Here is an 18,632-nt window from a genome sequence, read left to right as displayed (position 1 = left end):
TCTATATGATTACAAGTACTGATCAATTTTGGTTGTGCTTTATGGTGCTATAGAGAAATAGTCTCACAGTTCAGTATTAAAAATTAGCAAAATGCCTCTCATAATGAGTATATTTTGAATGAAACAAATGTCTGTATATAAGTCTGTCAAACCCTATGGCTTGAATCCTAAAGTAAATGAATTTAAAGAAGTTCAAGGATGGAAAGTTTCATGTTGCTTCCTCCTGCCTGAGGCCCTGAAAGCCTTCCTGGGAGGCTGGGGCCCCCTCCTAAATAATGTGGGATGGGGCATGGGGGCTACCGCCAGAGGGAGGAATCACCCAAAATTGGGCTAAGATAAAGTTAACCTAAGGAAGCTCACAGACCCTTTCTCTCACGTTCCACTGAATACACAGAGGTTGAGCACAGGGCTGCAGACTAAGGGCATGGTCCTGCTCAACTGCCTATTAATTGAACAAGTGGAAGGGAAAATTAATACAGAATTCTTGTGCTGCATTTTCAGACAAAAGTATGTTTCGGAATACTGCATATATAGACAGAAAATGTGTTGTTACTTTGCTCCAGATATATGCATCAAGAAACACATCTGATAAAGTTTATGCAACATTTTCTTGTTGCTGCAGAGTACACTTTATTAATAATTAACACAAGTACTTTATAGTAGTACTTACTACCAAAATAATAGGTTTTTTTTTTAATGTGAACAACATGGAAAATGTCGGAGAGTTTCTAATCAAGCTGTAACAGGCAAAATTTAATCAACCCATAATTCAGTCCAACATAGCTACATGGCATTGGATCCAGATTTAGGCATTCTTCGAGTACACTCGCTGAAAGCAATGATATTTAAGTTACTAAGGGATCAATCCTATGGCCGCTAGTCAGCAGCTAGATGGCCAAAGGATAAGTCAGTTCCCGGAGAACCGACCCCCACCCCACCAGCGCCGCCTTGTAAGCAAGGTGGGGAAGTGGGGAGGGGATGTCGAAAATCCAGTATGACACATCCTGTGTATCATCCAGGCACCGCTTCCCACGCTCCAAGGTCCTGTGGCTGGACAACCAAAATCAGCTGTCTAGCCGCGAAAGCAGGGCTGGGAAAACAAGGAGATCCGCTCCCCACCACTCCTCCCGCCCTGCACTGGATAGGCCGCCGCCCTGGGGTTGGAGGCAACCGTTGATCTTGACAGGATTGCTCCCTCTCTAACCCAAGTTCCATTGATTTCAATTGGTCTACTCTAGTTATGACTAAATCTGAATCCAACCGCCAAACAGCAATACCAGTTTTGCTGAAGTACAACTGAAAACATGTTCTGATGTATATGCCAAGTAGCAGCATCACCTAAGATAGGGGGAAATATATCTAGGCACCAACAGCAAGCCCCCTATGTGCAGAAACAACCCAGGAGCCACTCCACTTGAGTTTCCCACAGTTACAAACTGTCACTCCAGTAATGTGTGCTGGATACAACTTTAAGAAACAATAAGTATGCTCACATGCTGTATTCCACTTTGGTAATATAGGTGGTATATAATCACTTGCTAAAAACACACATTAAAATATATTCTGTATCTAATTTAATTATGATGAGCTAAGCAAGCCAGTACTTTATTTACTCTGAATTACAATGAAGGATGAACCTAAGCCCTGTAAGAGACAGGGAAAGGGGCGTGTGCATATGGGGAGGTGGTACTGCTAAGACAAAAATGTTTTCTGGAAATAGTCATTATGACAACTTTCCTCAAGTAGCAGGTATGATGAGAACACATTGGGTTGGTTCCAAATTTGTGCTGGATCAGTTGCGCTGAGGGAAGTGGACTTCCCTGCTCCCTCCTTCCTGTGGCAGCCCCTCCAGCACCCCCAGAAATATTTCACAAAGTCAGGAGCCCCTGCTGAATGGGGTATGCCGTGATGTGGATGGGATAGACAGGTTGCTACCTGCAACTAGTATTTTGAGTGGTCATCTATGCATTCACATATACGGGCTCTGCGCCTTCGGGAAACTTCTATAGCTGAGGAATTTTGGAGGGAACCTCTCCCCCGCTGTTCCAGTGTGCATGTCCCTATCAGGTTCCTCCTTTTCTGTTATCTTTTGACCACCATTGTGTGCACCTCATTAGGAAGACTTCTTTCAGTCATCTGAAAGCATGTTTTCACATTTTGCTGAGGTTTTATTCTATCTGGTCGACCATCTCCCATGCACTGTAAGGCCCTGACAGTGAGCTCCCCATTCCTTGAGCAACATGTCTGTAGTCACTACTATGGATGGAGAGGGCTGAAGGAACGGCATGCCGCCAGTAAGATTGCTCAGTACCGGCCACCATCAAAGAGAGTCCTTCACTTCCCCAAAAATCAGGTGACCAGAGGCCTTCTCATGGAAAGCAGAAGCTGGATCCAACCCATTGCCTCCACTGGAATAGCATATCCACAGTGAACTTGGCAGAAGGAGCATTTTTTCAAGGCGATAACAACAGAGAGTCTTGCAGCAAAGGTAACTCGACTAACAAATGTATTGTGGCATCAACCTTTATGGCATAATCATGGTCAGAGTACATTTGGCATGGTGTCCTGCTGTTTGCACTTTGATAAAGAGGTGTGTTTGTATCTGGGTGCATTTCTTCATGAGACAAATGGATTTGCAGTGCATGAGGTGCACAAATGCCAAAGCCACAATAAATCTGTTTGTATTTAAGGTGCCCCAAGATTAACAGAAGACTTGTTCCATTTCACAACAACTGCCATGTCTACTGATGGCCACCAATTTGGATGGCTGTAAAAGGGGTTAGACAAATCTCTGGAGAAGCCTATCTATGGCTACCAGATATCCTATATGCTACCAGAGACCGCATACCTATGTACACCAGTTGCTGGGGAACATGGGTGGGTGTTCTTGCACTCATGACCTTGTGGGTTCCTGGTCAACAGCTGGTTGACCACTGTGTGAACAGAATGGTGAACTAGATGGAACCTTGGTCTGATCCAGCAGGGCTCTTATGTTCTTATGACTACACTGGCTGGGAGTTGTCTTTCTCCAGGAGTGTTGTAACCAAAGGGTGTGATCCCAAAGCAGCCTGTATTTGCTACTTCCGTTCTAAACAGGAACAGATCTTCCATTTTAAGAAGGTAAGTAAGTGTGTGTGTGTGTGTGTAAATAAATAAATACATAAATACATAAAATAAATCCGGGGCTTCACCACTTCTCTACTATGCCAAGCAGCGGAGAGGGGTGTGTAATAGCCAGGAGCGGCTGAAGGTACAGGCTGCGTGCGACTGTCACTTCTCTCTTCAGTCACGTTGGAAGACCACAAGTTGCCCCGTGCTACAGTCTGCCCCAAACTGCCCCCCCCGCCGCAGTTTCGAACTGCAGCTCCCATCAACCCTGGCCAGCCGGGCCGAGCGCTGGGGCCGCAGCCCACGACACCGGGAGGGCGCCAGGGTGGGCAAGGCCGCAGCGCGACGCCGTTAGCCGGCCTACAGACACGCCGCGAGGCCGCGCGGCAGAGGGAGCGGCGACCCAGGCCGCCTCGCCCGTCCCGAGCGGGAAGGGGCCCTGCCCGGCGTGCTCTGGCGAGTTACCCGTCCATCACATCCAGGTGCAGGTAGTCCGCGCCGCAGTCCATCAAGCGGCTGCACTCGCTGCCCAGCGCCGCCAAGTCGCTGTTGAGGACGGACGGGCCTACCCGGCACCCGGACGCCATGGCGCGCTCCGGCGGGCTGGCGGAGGCGCCCCGGCGCGGAGCAGCGGCCCGGATGCGGGGGCCGGCGGCGTCCGCTGAGGCGCGCTTGCTGGGGAAGGCAGTTCCCGAGCGCGCCCGGGGCTGTGCCTGGAAGCGGGCGGCCGCGGCTGCCGAAGCGCTGCCGCCGAGGGGCGTGAAGTCCCGCCCAGCCGCGGCCCGCGGCCCGGCCGGCGCCCCGCGGCAGGTGAGGGAGGGCTGGCCGGCCCGCGCCAGGGTAACGCGATGCGCTTGCTGTGGCGGGGCGCGTGCGAGTTCGAAAACTCCCCCGCCCCCGCCCGAGGCCCGCGGCTCGCCTGCGCTTGGCCCCGAGCCAGAAAGGGCCGGCGCGCCTCTCCGGGCGGCTGTCTTGGTTTCTGCCTGGCCGCTTTCAGCGTGCCGCGAGCCCGGAATCTGCCCATGCCGCGACTGAAACGCCTCACTCCGCTTCTTGTTCCCTCTGCTGCGCATCTTTTCGTAGCTCTGTGGCGGCGAGAGGGGGCGGGGCGGCGGAGGGCGGTCCGCTCTCGGGTAACCGCCGCTGCTGTGCCAAGGTTTCCCCCACGGGCGGGGCTGCCGGCGTCGTCGTGTCGTACTGAGGGGCGGGCCCAGCCGGCCAATCCAGCCTTTAAGTCGCCTCGTATGATAGACGGGGGCCGATTGGCTGGCCTGCGCACATACGAAAGCGTGCCCAGCCAATAACATGCAAGGCGTCCTAATCGTTCCCACCCCCACCAACCTAATAATGTTCCCGAAGGTCGCCTCACCTTTGGCAGCGGCGCAGTTCTCTGAGGTAATAAGCCCGCGTCTGGGCTGTACAGATGCGCCTTACAGGGGCAGGCAACCTGTGGCTCTCCAGATGCTTCGGCCTACAAGTCCCATCAGCCCCAGCCAGCATAGCCAATGGTGAGAGATCATGGGAGTTGTAGGCCAAGTCTGGAGGTCCCCAGGTTGCCTGCCCCTGCCCTAACGCGTTGCCTTTCTATGTGCACGTTTTTTGTTTTTCTTTAGATAAGTATTCTGCAAATGTGAGCTCCCACCTGCGTCCTGAAGTGGTGCAGCTCAGACTTAGGTTTATCATCCCGGAGTTGGAAGTCAGTTAAACCATCAAGCTGAACTGGAGTTGCCCGCCACCCACGTTTGTTTTCTCAAAAGAATGGTGTGTTCTGGCATGTACAGCGGTTACATTTTCAGAACTAAAAGATGAATAAAAAGTTTGTCTAGTACATCTTCTCCAATTTTACCTCTAGATCTATGTCAGGGTTAGTCAGAGAAGTGAGGGAAAGGCACCCTGTACAAGCTCAGCAGTACTTCTGAGAAAGCAGGCATGCGGGGATTATAATGGACATTTTGCCAGTTCCCAAGTAATAGTAGAGAAGAAAAGCCCACTGCATCCACTGGGTTTTATTTGCATAGTACTTTAATTTGCCGAGGGGCTCAGCCTGTTGGTGTCACAGTAGAACTCGGGTGGGAAGCTTTCATCACTTTGCTTGGCCCATTGTCATGGTAAGCACCAATGTCAACCATTGTTATGTCATCTATTTTGGGCAAATGCTGCTCATAAGGAAAAAAGGGGTGAGATCATACTTGTGTGTTTTGCCATGCATGCACTTGTTGAAAAACCACTACTAATTGTAGCATTTCAAGAAGCCTACTCTGAGAAAAATTAACTTTTATATCCTATATCTCATGTTGGGTGAAAATTACACAACTGCCAGCCAATGGGCTCACTGTGGTTCCCAGGAGCTTCCCATCTGGGGCCTCCAAATAGCCCCACGCTTCCCATTCCCGGCATCCGAGGGCTCAAAAAAAATGAGCTAATGGGTACACGTAAAGTACTTGTCTGTGTTAGTGTTCCAAGCATGTTCTGCCAATGTTCTGTATAAATTCACTTATCACAAAAGTTAGGATGTTCACCCATAGAGTTATACGAGCTACCATGTTAAGTGTACACACAAAGTGGCCACCTCACATACTAAGCGGCATGTGTTCATCAGGATGATTCCCCTATTTGTTAATGTCTATTTCCATAGATCAGGACCAGAAGACTTGTGATGCCAACAAGACAAATGCAGCTTGCCAGCCAGGCATGCTGGCCCACCAAAGCTCAATAAACCTGGTTTTGTGCTTTCCTGGCACTACAAAAATGGGAGGGGATGATATCAAGCATATGGCAGACACAATGCATGAGTGGTGGGTTATGTTTGGCTTGGTACAAAGGTCTGCATAGACATTAACACTGGAACAGAATACAGTGAAATGACTTCAGTCCACATAAATGCTTTCATAATCATGGCTGCATTCCACTTGATGGATTACAAATTGTACAGGCCTGCCACAGCTGTTAATGGAACTGTCAGTAAGTGGTTTGCATATTGCAAATGCCAATTCTCTGAGAAATAATCTTATGAACAGAACTTCCTCCAAACAATGAAATATTTATTAGACAAGTTTTATTTTTATGCATATTCAAACATTAAACTATTGTAATTGCTTTCATAAACATAATTCATACATTTCTATAGTTTATTTTATCCTTCATCTTTGGTCATTTGGCACACATTTTTGTTCTACGTCTTTTGAATTCAGAGTTTTAAATGCTTCCATCTTAGTGGGGTTTCAATTTTCAGTTAACATTGAACATTAATCTTAATGGGTACAAATAGATAATTTGATATTTCTTCAGATATCATGGTTTGACTTCATGGTTCATATAAACAAGTATTTTCATTAAAGCCCCTCAATTTCAAATACTCTCTCTTAATATTTAACATTGAACAAAAGTCCTTCCTTCACTTCTTTACATACCATATATCAGTAATAAGGTAACATTCTCTTGGCTGCCCTGAGATCATTTACCAACTGCATAATCTACTGTTATTAATGGTTGAAGAGATTTCTACTGAAGTACTTTATTTTCCCATGGTATATATTTTTACATATCTCTTTGGCAATGGAGTGTCAAAATACATTGAAATCTTGTCAGGGAATACCCTGGTTTGGAAATTTCGAAGGAAACAGTCTACTTGTGCAAACAACACTAGTTGAGTTGCACTTTTAACGCCAATTATTCTTTTCTAAAATATATATTTGCGAAATTAAAACCAATTCAAGTCTTGACAACTTTTCTTCAAAATCTTGCAGCAGCGTTCTTAAAAAATACATCCGTTGACATTCCTATACGTATACACACAGAGATATTTCAACATTCAGCACAAGTACAGTCACATTAAAATGAGACAGAAATACACACATGATTATCATACCAAGGATTTCCAATACAATAATGTTCCCTTTCTATAAAACTGGACTAGGATTGGGCACTGCTTGAAAAGCTATTGGGAGGCACATGTTGAAGAGGAAATTTACAGTAAACTGTGAGCATGGCTGTAATCTCATAACTTAGTAGCACAGTCTTCTAGAAAGGGACACCATGTGATTTTTTAAGAATATCAACAACAGCAAGATAATGTAAAAAACTGAAAGAACGAACCTTACTGAACACTGACAGACTTTTTTTTTTTGCAACACAGACATTTGTTGAACGTTACGTGCACGTAAGGCCTCTAACACTAAGTAAGCAGCATCGTTTTTCTTCACAGCAGAAATATACTTGTCACATATCAATATACTGGAAGAAAGCACAAATAGAGTACATTTGTATGCACTATTAGTACAGTGCAGCCAAAATGAAATTAAATAACACAAGAAAAACAGACGTGCTCAGTAGATTGCTTAAGCAGCAACAGCCCTCTTTTGGGCTGCCAGACTGACGTTATCTTTAAGTCACCAATGTATTTTTAAATTGCAACTTTTAGAAGAAAACAAAAACATCACAATAGGCATATTTTTGAGTTCTCATTATGGCTTACTAAAATGGATTCAATACCTTACAGTGGGAAATGTTAAAGATACAAAATTTCATAAGAACTGACTTTGATATAGTGTATCACAGTATTTTCTGTTCTTAAAGTGTGATTGGGTGAAATACTTAGTGTACACACAGATAAATGCTCCCTTTATCTAAACTAGAATGTCATTATTGAAAACATTTCTGTAAAAATCTCAGTAAAATACAGGTATATATGCCTGTTGGCTGCACAAGCATATCCTTATCATAGTCTCTCAGTATGCATCAACAAATCTCATTCCCTAACCATAAACAAAGAAAACCTCAGCCTGAGACCAGATACATTATAAGTTGTGCCCTTAAAAAAAAAATGCTTGTAATGAAAATTAATCATTTGTGATTTGGATAATTACCCAAAGGAGAAGCAAATCCAACACATTTCTACTGCCAGGCAGAATATACTGCTGCTGTGATTGTGAGATAACAAAAAAGTAGTAAAACTTATTTCAGTCTGCTATAAAATCCACACATTAAGCCTTTTATTTTTATATTATAGTTTATCTAATGCATTTAAACATGTGGGATAGAAAAGAACTTTTATTATTCACCACCTTGCCTTTATATGCCTGTTCCCTGAGTAGAAGGGTTATGAACTTGGAAACAGAATTATGCTTTCTGCACAATATTATTCCACTTTCTCACTGAAACCAATGAGAACGCCACTGTACGAATAAGCCAATTATCAACTTAATTAAGAACCTTTAAGAAGTAACATACAGTTACATTTTCTGTTAAAAAAAAACACAAAACAGCACACCCCAGTGTGGTACAGAGGCTTGATCGGTTTAAAGTGACAGGAGTGATTCAAATTAGTTTCCTAACGAAAACAGTAACAACACACTTTGTGCCATACATTTTTGCTGCATAGCTTCAGAAATCATTCCGAGCTATTTATGATTCTATAATTTTAATATAGACTCCTAGAGCAGGCTATTCTGGTAACCATACATATGGCTGGCACAACAAAACCATTTTAGAATCCTTTAAACATGAACTAAAATAATTTATATCAACATAATGATGTTTTAAAAAGGTTATTAGCTACTTGAAAATTAATTGTTACATTCATGTTTCACTTACTCTGGATTGCAAATCATCCATGATTTTAGATAATTAAGCTGCACACTTTGAACAGAGGTATAATTAATAAAAGTTATGCATTTTCACATAGAGAATCATAAATACCTGTGGATTCTCATCATTGTACATGGAAATAAACATTTTCATGTCACATGCTCTCAGTGTATAGAAATAGTTATTTCCTACAAATCAACTCCTGGTTTAGTTGTAGGTAGACAATGGTAATAGAAGGGATATGGATGAACATATAATTACAAATACACAGCAGATATTGAAAGACCCACACACTTTTTTCCTCTTGTTTTTGTGTTAAGGTTTCCCAGTGTTTCAAAGCAGAATGTTTAGTGTCATTTGAAGAACACTTGCCCCAACTGCCCAAATCTGTGCATAGCATGATCACTCTTCTGTTCAGTACAGTTTGCACTTAACTTTTAAGGGAGAGAAAACAATGTATAGATTAAACAATTTATAGGTTACATCTCAGAGCTTGCAAGCTCAAAAAAGGGCCAGAAATTACTCAAAATATTCTTCTAATCTTTGTCTGGCATTTGACATTCTGATGTTAAATGGAACACATAATTTTTTTTATTTATTATTAAATTTTTGAATCGCCCATCCGGCTGGTCACCCAGCCACTCTGGGCGATGTACAACATACAAAACATTCTGTAGCTCTATAGCTAGTAATTATATTTGTGATGAATATATTATGTGTGTGTGTATATATCCCTTCTGACATTTTTTACAAAAATAAACTTTAGGATACTATATTAAGGTGGCCAACCCCCAAAAAGATTGTTCTCTTTTTCTGTCTAACATTTATTAATATAATTTATTTTATTGGAGAAGCTGAGGCGTGTAAAAGACCATGATGTTGTGACTTAGTTCTGTGCCTAAGAATGTTCCAAGTTCTTCCTGTAGCTCATGGGGTGCCCTGAGTCCAACTAGATCTGTCCAAAGGTGTGGCTTATTTTTTTAAAATGTATTGGCCCACCTGTACCAAAGAGGATACAGTGTTTATAAAGTGCTCTTTCAACTGCTTTCAGAGGGATGTGAAGACTAGAGGAAGGTCTCTTCTTCCTCCAGTGTATTACAGTTTCCTTCCCAAGTCAAACATGCGACTCATCTAGGTCAACATCAGTTTGCCCTACCTCAACTTGCGTGAAATTACACTGGCTGGAAAGAAGGGGATTCTCCATCCCATTATCCTCACTTATGTGAAGGATGGTGTCTTCATGCTGCAATAAGCTGGTGGTCTCTAGTCCTGTAAAATCCTCAGTGTCAGAAAGCTGCGTGGGTGGAGGGGCACTTTCTGCTTGCGCTGGCTTTGGCTCTGGGTCCTCCTCCTTTTTTTTATCTATTTCAGCAGGACGTGTCTCAGTCTGAAATGAAGAAAGGTTAATGCAGATCAACAGTAGACTGCAATTGCCCTTAAACAGTCAGATCTTAAGAGACTAGAAAATCTGCACACCTGTAAAAACACAGGAATTAACTTCTCAGTCCCAAACTACCTGTCTCTCTCCCTTCCCCTCTCACCCCACAACCTCCTTTTCATCCTTTTTCTAGTCAGTCCCACCAGGGTAAATCAACTCTATCAGTGATCACCCTATGCAATTAATCAATAAAGGAAAATAACATCAGGATCCAGTGTTAATAAAATGCTAACTGTATTATTATTTGCACCTGAAAAACAGTTAATAATAATGAAGAATGTTGAAAAATACTGCATGGAATTAATTCATCCTGGAATGAAATATTATAGTATGCTATATGGAAAATGTATTCCCTCCGTGGAAGCAAGTGAACGGGACCAGCATATCACAAAAGGAATCCTAATTCATTAATGTAAGTTGCAGCTCTTCTGGCAAGACAGAGAAAAGAAGTACTGTATTTGGTATTTCAAAAGGCCTATCACAGTAGAAGTTTTTCATGTAATCAAGAGGCAACTTGAATTAAGTTATACAATATTAACTTTTGGGAATATTTTAGTTGATTAATTACTTAAGAACATAAGCTGCCTTATACTAGGTCAGACTATTTGTCCATCAAGCCCAGTATGGTCTGCTCTGACTGGCAGTGGTGTTCCAGGGCCTCACTCAAGCAGAGGTTCCCCATACCATCTGCTTTTTGTCAAGGGCTCCTTGGAGGCCTCTCTCAGTCTAATTCAGTAGCCAAGTCCAGACACAGACAAAGGGATTCTTTTCAAAGCTTTATTCTTCTTTTACAACTTAACAATTATACCGTTTGCAACTAGATCTGAGCAGCACCGAACCTATGCCCTAAGTTGGAACAGTTGGTCCCCGTTTGAAAGGGAATTATTGGCAGACCCCTAAACTTAAGGACTAGAAAGAGTCCCTCCCCTTTTCCCTTAAATCCTCTAGGCGCAGCCGTTGTTTGCGCACCAACCAAGCACTCCACCTCCTTTCCGCGCCCTCCATCTAGCGCCGCTCTCTGCGTTGGCGTTGCACGTCCACCAAGTTTGCTATCCGCTCTCTGTTACTCCCTAGACTGCTATCTAAGCTAAAAATGTTAGTGAGAGAAATCTCCGTCAGCTGTTGGCCCTAGAAAAGAGGAGCGCGCTCCCCTCCCAGAAGCGACTGCTCTTCCTCAAAACTACTCTGAGATTCTATGGGCTCAGTGTCCACCCTAACACTTTTGTTTTAATGTTTTTCTGAAACAGATTTATAGATTTTTCCGCACTTCCCAATACTAATGATGTATTGACATCATTAATTCACTCATTCATTACTGAGAATCCAGATGAAATTTCTCACAGTCTCTTGCCCTTTTCTCCCAGGTGTCACCCCTGTTTTTAAAATTCCTGGTCTATAGAGTGTTTTGAAGTTTCCATTACAACTGTAGCCCTCTTTTGAGGGCTAAGCTGACACAGCACTGTGTCTCATCTGATTTGGAGTAATTTTTTTGTGACATGGTTAGCCAACAGTTAATCCCACTTCTCTCCATTATTTGGTTTCAAATGGTGTGTAACCCTGCCTCTTCCCATTATCTCTTTGTCCATCAACCATTAGCTGTTCCAGAATTAATCACAAGATGACCTACATATCCACCTTACTCAGTTCCTCCCAGTTTTTCTTTGCTGGGGAAAGGGGTCAAGTTTCTTCAGCAGTAGCAGCTGGCAGGATTTCTAGTTAATGGGAGAGGGATTTTTTTTTAAATTCATACACACACACACACACCAGTGCTTGTGCTCATGTATACATGCCCATTTGAAAGGAAGAAGACCACACACGCACCCCCCCAGAACAGTAGTAAAGGCAGCAGTAAGAAAGGGGTAGACAGGTGAAGTTACCTTAGCAATGACGGGGAAAAGTCCCCCCATAACATTCAGGTGGTACATTACCATGTACTGCAGTCAGAGTTGGCCCTATGATTAAGCAGCTGATTTTAGGTGTCATGAAAAGGCAGCAAATTGATAGTAATTACATTTATCATTATTGTATTTTTATGGCCAAGGAGAAGGAGAGGCGCTTTTGGGGTTCTCTTCCTCAGGGTCCAAAATCACTTGACTGGCCTAGGATACTATGCAACTGGACTGGCAGCAGACGGGGGCGTGGGGAATGGGGCATTTGCTGTTCTGCTTCAGGTAGCAAAATGCTTGGGCTGGCCCTGATTACAACATAATGATATTTTGAGTTTTCACCCCCCCCACCTCCATGTCATTGTCCAGCAGACATAAGGAAATCTGCAATGTGAAAATGCCATCGTTCATGTGGTGAATGATATACCTAAATGCTACCAACGGGGTGGTGAGAGGATTTATCATGTTTTCAGTGGCATCTGCTTTCCTGGGTGTAACATGTTTTGTTCAAAGTAAGCTTAAAAAATCTACATACAAAAGGACATTGAGACCAGTACTTTTGATGTATACAAAGTCTGATATATTTTAAAGAAAGAAATCTCAACACTCAATTCATGAAATGCTTCCTACAGGTTTCAGCAATGTTTGCAGGATAATTTTATTTAATTCCTGTGCTACTGTTATTAATATCTTTTTAACCTAAGCAATACAGTAATATATCCTACTTGAGTTCCAAATATCAGTTCAGGGAACTAATATTTGAGGTTTCCATGCCCAACTGCAGCATCCCCCAACCTGGCGCCCTCCAGATGTTTTGGACTTCAACTCCCATCAGCCTCAGTCAGCATGGCCAATGGTCAGGAATGCTGGGAGTTATAGTCCCAAACATCTAGAGGGCACCAGTGTGGGGAAGGCTGGACCACTGTAACTGAGCCTGTAAGTAAGCCTAAGCACATGAAACTCAAACAGCTGCATATTGCGTCCATCCTTTACCCCTGTCTCCCCACCCCTTCTTCTGCTGTTTCCCTTTGTTAGATTTCAGACTGCAAGCTTCTTGAGCAGGGATCTTTCCTTTTGTACTCTGTAAAGTACCACATAAACTGATGGTGCTATATAAATGACAACAACAACAGTATCTCTGTTCATAGAAACATATTGGAATGTGCAAAAAAAAAAAAAAAGGAGGGGGATGACTAATCAAAAAGAACATGCCATGTCTAACTCAAGATACAATGAGAAAATAAATAGCTAACATGTATGCAGAGAATAATATAAATTGTAGCTGGCAAGTGTCAGCTAGTATATTACACAGACAGGACCAAACATACTTTTTACCTTCTCCGCTAAGTTACCTGACTGGACGAGACTTGACTGTGGAGATCTGCCACAACAACAGCAGGCGAGGAAGTCACAGCAGGTTTATTTGTAACTTCCTGCTTGCCACCTTCTGCAGAGCTGTTCCTTTTGCTGCTTTGTTGCTGGGCTGTTATAGGTGCTGGATCAGATTTTGAGGTTGATGCCTCTGACTGAGCCTCAGTGAAGGTTACAGATCGCTTTTGATCCACTGCAGGATTAGATCATAAGCAACAGTTGATGCACAAAGCATACACGTCCAAAACTCACAGCATCCCCCAGCCAGCATGGCTGGCTGGGGAATGCTGGGAGTTGTAGGACATTTTTCTGTCTAAACATGCATAGGAATGTGCCCTTAATGGCCTAAAGGTTTGGCCATCTTCTACCATAGTTTAATTACACACAGCAAAACATATATATCTTCATCCTGCTTTGTGCTTTTCCCTATTGAAAATCCCCTTTATAGATGTAAAAGATGGATAATGGGAAAAACAGCAAACAGGTAGCCTGATCCTAAACATATTTACATAAAGTAACTGATGTTACACCATTGATGTTAATAGCAGTATCCTTGAAAGAAGAGGAACCTATGCTGCAAGTGACTCCAGGTAAATTGCAGAGAAGTAATTTCCCCGCCTTTCCTTCAAACTACCCTGACAAAATAATTTACATACCTTGAAAGCACTGTATTATACAGTATGCATAACACACTAAACCAGCCTTTTAAGGGGGAAATAGCCAACCACCACCCTTCTTGCCATTTAGATGGCAATTTGGGTTTCTGAACCCATAATCAGCTAGGCCAGCCCATCTCAATACTGGACAGAGCAAGAGCCATTCCATTCCAGAGCACACTGTATGTTTTGTAGGACATGGTCCTATGCTGAAGCCTCACATTTACTCTGGCAGCACTCCCACACATGCACATAGGCACAGAAGAGGCACTCCTGCTCACAACACATCTGAAACGCCACTGTAGAGAAGGCCCATCTTCATGTCACCACCAAACAGAAATCCGTAGGCTATGGCACAGACAACAGGGCCTTTCCTGATGACAGTAATTGCCTGGGAGGCTGGTATAGGGCAAGGGGCGGGGGACACATGTGGCAGCAGCAAAAGAGTCACATTTTTCCTTTAAAACAAACTGCACAGGGAGCTGTCAATTGCACTTCAGAAGCCTGGGGGAAGCACAATTTTGCTTTAAAACAAAGCACATGCTCCCCGCATGCCTTGGTTTAAAAGGAAAAATGCAACTGCAATGGCAATTTCAGCAACAGTGGCATGTGTGACCCTTGGTCGCACACCTGCCCCCTGCTGCTGCACTGCTGAATTTGCAGCAGGGACAGGAAACCCTAATGAGGAAACAGGAAGTCGTCAGACTGGGAGATGAAGGGGTGGTGGACTTCTTGCTTCCTCATTAGGGCTTCAGCACCGCTGAAGTAAGTGCCGCGTTACGCAGCAGAAGTGTGGGATGGGGAAATCCTGAGCAGGCATCCTGGGGAAAATGTGCAGGGACTCGGGAAGCTGGATGGGGAAGATGGCACATGGGGGTGAGTGGAGGGGAACAGAAGGGTGGGCACAGTTGGAGGTTTCAGTGGGTGTTAGTGATGCCACAGGCACCACATTGCCAAGCCCTCTTGTAAACATTTTGAGAGCCATGATGACTGAAAGGTCTATAGATATAACTTATTTAAAACATAAAATAATATAGGCCATAGGGATAGGCTACCACTGAATAGGATTGAAAGCAAGAGTGGATGAAGGCAGCTGAGACAAGGGTGCAGCTGAGGCATCAGACAGAGGCAAGGCTCCAAAAGTGAGGAAGCAGAAGCCGACAGGAGGAAAAAACTTGTCCGACAAAGCCATCTGGGATGGGAAGTTTGATCTGGCACTTGCTTCTCCACTTAAAAACAGACCACCTTTAAGACGACATTCCCTAACACATTGTTACCCTCTGGTAGAACTCTCACTTGTAGTTCTATAATGCAGGGTAATTTTGAGTCTCTCTTAAATAATTCAGTGCTTCATGAAATGTTATTTGGCAATGACATAAATGTATGTTAACTTGAAGATATGTAATCGCCATTGGCTACACAATGATATGATTAATTAGTTGATTGATAAATGAAAAAAAATAGAAACCCAATGAAACAATAGCCTTGGTTAAATGTTTCCTCACCAATTGGTTTTGTTTTTGGCTGTATGCTTCTACGTGTCGTAGAAAGTCGTGCTCCATGACGGCTGCGAGGTTCAGTTTGCGTTTTCTGGCGTGATAAAAGAGGCCTCCTTAGCTAGAAAACATGTAATGAGCCAGTTTAGTAATTTGGTCCTGAAATATCTCTTCTGTACATACATATGTATATAATATAGCTCTCCGTCTTTTCACTGGACAAACTTAATTTTATTTTCATTAACTGGGTCATCTATTCGATGTAATATGACACCGGAACAAAATGGTGCCTTCTATTTGGAGTCAACCACTACAAAACATAGATTTGACATTATGCTTAATCTGGTTCTTGGTAGTTTAGCTGATTGGAAGAGTTCACATGTCCCCAGTTTGAAGCTTGTGACTCATTATGTCAAGTAGTGAATCATTAGTCTAATTGTAGAACTGGATGTCTCCTGACCTTGATACAAAACATAGCCACTGTAAGAAGATATGCAAGATGATCAGCCAGAAAATGATAATCCTTTGTTGGTTTTATTCTCTTTCAAGGAACTTGTTCAGACTACTTGGGAATATCAGACAGTACAGCCTCTTAAATGTAATTATTTTGGAGCCACTGTTGAAGTTTACTGAGATGAGATGAATGGAAAACTAAAATGCTGACAGAATTACTTTGCAATACTTATTTCTAAATTCAGATTTTGTTGGGACAACTTATCTCTTCTTGTATCTGATGGTACCAAGCATCTGGTGGTTGACTAGATGCCCCCCCTGCCCCACCCAGAACCTGTTGATGTCACGACAAAGTGGCTTTTTGTAACTATCAGAATTCTTTAGATAAGAAGAGTATAACCTTTGTTCCTCGACATAAAATTAGGGCGAAGACAAACATAATAATTAAAATGTGGCAAAAGAGGTTTGAACACACACCCTGAAAACACATTCTAGATTTGTGACCAAATTACTCTAGTCTGCCTTCACCTTTAGCATAGCTACATAGTTCTCCTAAAAGCAAATTCATGACACCTATGTGGCAGCATTTAAGAGATCTCACCTGCCTAGAGAACTGGTTAGAAGGATGTAAGGGCTACCCTATTGGTCCCTACTGATAGCTAGTTTCTTGGGAGTAGTTTGTTGCATATGGATGATTTTCATTATACTATTTATTGTTTTTGTTGCTTATTTATCTTTGCAGGTAGATAAAGCAGAAGAAGCTGGTGTATGTGCTGCTGCACAATGTCCCTGCTACATATTGAATGAATTCATCTAAGATAGTCTTGCTCCTGGTTTTCACATCCTGATTGCCAAATGCTATCCTATCAAATGTGTTTCCGATTATGTGTTTCTGGTTTCCCTGTGATCACCCTGTTAACCTGCATTTCCCAGCAATAATTCAGTAGAGCATGTGGCTAAAAACTGACACCTGTACACCTTAACTTTGGTTCATATACTAATGCATTGATCTGAATCAGCCCAATGCCAAAATAAGATTATTTTTGTGCTTATTGTATCTGGAGAGCTCAGCAATTAGACTAGAACAGTCTGTAAGCAAGGCTTTGACTTGAGAATCTGTTTGAGAACAAGGGAAACATTGTCTTTTGGGTTACTAACTAATATAGTCTTGTTATTGTTAGGACAGACCAAGTAGTCCACTATCCAATAACGTCCTGAATCGGCAATCACCATCTCTTTCTACAAAGGTTTTTAAGGCAGATGATGAAAAGGAAATATACAGTGATCAGTTACAAAACATGTACTCTGAAGATGGTACCCTGCTTGCTCATATCTGGCTGGAAAAAGTATCCTCTACAGCAGGGGTGCAGAGCCTTAGTCCTGGGGACCAAATTTGACCCTCCTGGGGTTCCAATCCAGGGTTCCGCAGATGGCCATACCCCTTCCCCTAGCCCCACCTCATTTCCCTGACCACTGTTTGTTTGGTGGTTTTCCAGCTTTTTGTGCATCCCCCCACCCCCCATTCTAAAAAGTTGAAATGCTTCTCCTAAGGCTTACTTACTGGCAGTAAAAGCTTTACTCTAAAATATGCTGGGGGTGGGTGGATTTTTTTGGCTCTGAACCGTTTGCCTTCAGCTGTAGCTGCCACTAAAATACCACCCCCGAGAACTACTCCAAAATAGAATTCGGCCCTTGTGAAAGAGGTTCAGCACCCCTGCTCTATATAATCTCAAGGGACAGACACAGAAGGAAACACGCACAAAGACATATACTTTACATACATCGTAATCAGTAGCTACATTCTATACTGAAGAAAATACGATGGATCAAAGATTTCCAAGCTCTGACCAACTAGAAGTTACTCCTGTCTTACATTGCATCTGATACTTACAATAAGCACAGTCTACTTTTCATATCTTATCATATTCCACTAAAATATATATATAATGAGTTTTTTTTCATCAAATAGACTGCAACCATATTGTGAACTTACCTGCCTCAAACCTCTTTTTCTCCCTAATGGTTGCTGAAGAAGGAGATTGTGGTGTCCAGGTTCACTCTGCACACTTGCTACCCTGTTAAGCGTCAAGAGCATTATCACAACTATAGAAAAGTGTAGACTACAGTGTTGGTTTCTTTGCAAATGTTGCTAAAGATTAATGGCACAATCACTTCAAAGATCAGACCATCTTTGAAGGCTAAGGGAGAGTCTCTGTTAGATTTGAAACTGCGATAGGAGGAATAATGGCATTCAGGACTAGGCCACATACTGGTAGTATCAGACTGTCAAAACTGGGATCTCAGTTTTCAGCCATGCAGTGATGCATCCCATTCCACACTGGGCACTTTGTTCCCTTCTGTGTCATAAAGAAGCAAGGCAGGACAATAATAAAGTTACTATTTAATTACCTTAAATTAATTAACCCTTAACATCAAACAGGGTTTTTTTGTAGACTTTAGGGAATGGAAACATACATTTCCCTTGCAAGGTTTGCATCATTTTAGTTCAGTTCAGAACAAGGTGAATGATGAACACAGTTGACAAAGGTTTAATTCACAACATGGGCACAAGACTTATGAAAACGGTTACCACATTGAACACATGCTTGCAGCCTCAAATATCCTTGTGGATAGCTAA

General features: G+C 42.9%; 2 protein-coding genes and 1 long non-coding RNA gene across 15 annotated transcripts in view; 1 reads left to right on the top strand and 2 right to left on the bottom strand.

The window, feature by feature from the left end:
* Positions 1 to 3,892, bottom strand: part of RPE (ribulose-5-phosphate-3-epimerase) — a 42,211-nt gene extending 38,319 nt beyond the window's left edge. For 10 of the 11 annotated variants that reach the window (XR_014785680.1, XR_014785682.1, XR_014785679.1 and 7 more), the window contains exon 1: positions 3,574 to 3,892. Coding sequence is in view for 3 of the 11 variants with exons in the window: in XM_084819293.1 (XP_084675419.1) it covers positions 3,574 to 3,695 (122 nt within the window). In the remaining 8 variants the exon portion in view is untranslated. Of the gene's footprint in view, positions 1 to 3,168 lie in introns of all 11 variants that reach the window. The other variant, XM_084819313.1, reaches the window with a different exon arrangement.
* Positions 3,019 to 8,389, top strand: LOC146358753 (uncharacterized). The gene is made up of 2 exons (XR_014785687.1): positions 3,019 to 4,616; positions 4,722 to 8,389. It is a non-coding gene; the product is annotated as an uncharacterized LOC146358753 (long non-coding RNA).
* A 617-nt stretch (positions 8,390 to 9,006) lies between these two features.
* Positions 9,007 to 18,632, bottom strand: part of UNC80 (unc-80 subunit of NALCN channel complex) — a 168,625-nt gene continuing 158,999 nt past the window's right edge. For 2 of the 3 annotated variants that reach the window (XM_084819218.1, XM_084819210.1), the window contains 4 exons: positions 17,988 to 18,069; positions 15,551 to 15,662; positions 13,371 to 13,582; positions 9,007 to 10,081 (listed from right to left, as the gene is read on the bottom strand). In XM_084819218.1, coding sequence (XP_084675344.1) covers positions 9,809 to 10,081; positions 13,371 to 13,582; positions 15,551 to 15,662; positions 17,988 to 18,069 — 679 coding nt within the window. In that variant the 3' untranslated portion in view covers positions 9,007 to 9,808. Of the gene's footprint in view, positions 10,082 to 13,370; positions 13,583 to 15,529; positions 15,663 to 17,987; positions 18,070 to 18,632 lie in introns of all 3 variants that reach the window. The other variant, XM_084819202.1, reaches the window with a different exon arrangement.

This window comes from Heloderma suspectum, chromosome 1 (genome assembly GCF_057233095.1).
Source record: "Heloderma suspectum isolate Gila_16-S chromosome 1, 16-S_ref, whole genome shotgun sequence".
NCBI classification, from domain to species: Eukaryota; Metazoa; Chordata; class Lepidosauria; order Squamata; family Helodermatidae; genus Heloderma; species Heloderma suspectum.
Note: the sequence above shows the minus strand (reverse complement) of the source record. Positions and strands in the feature narration are given on the sequence as shown.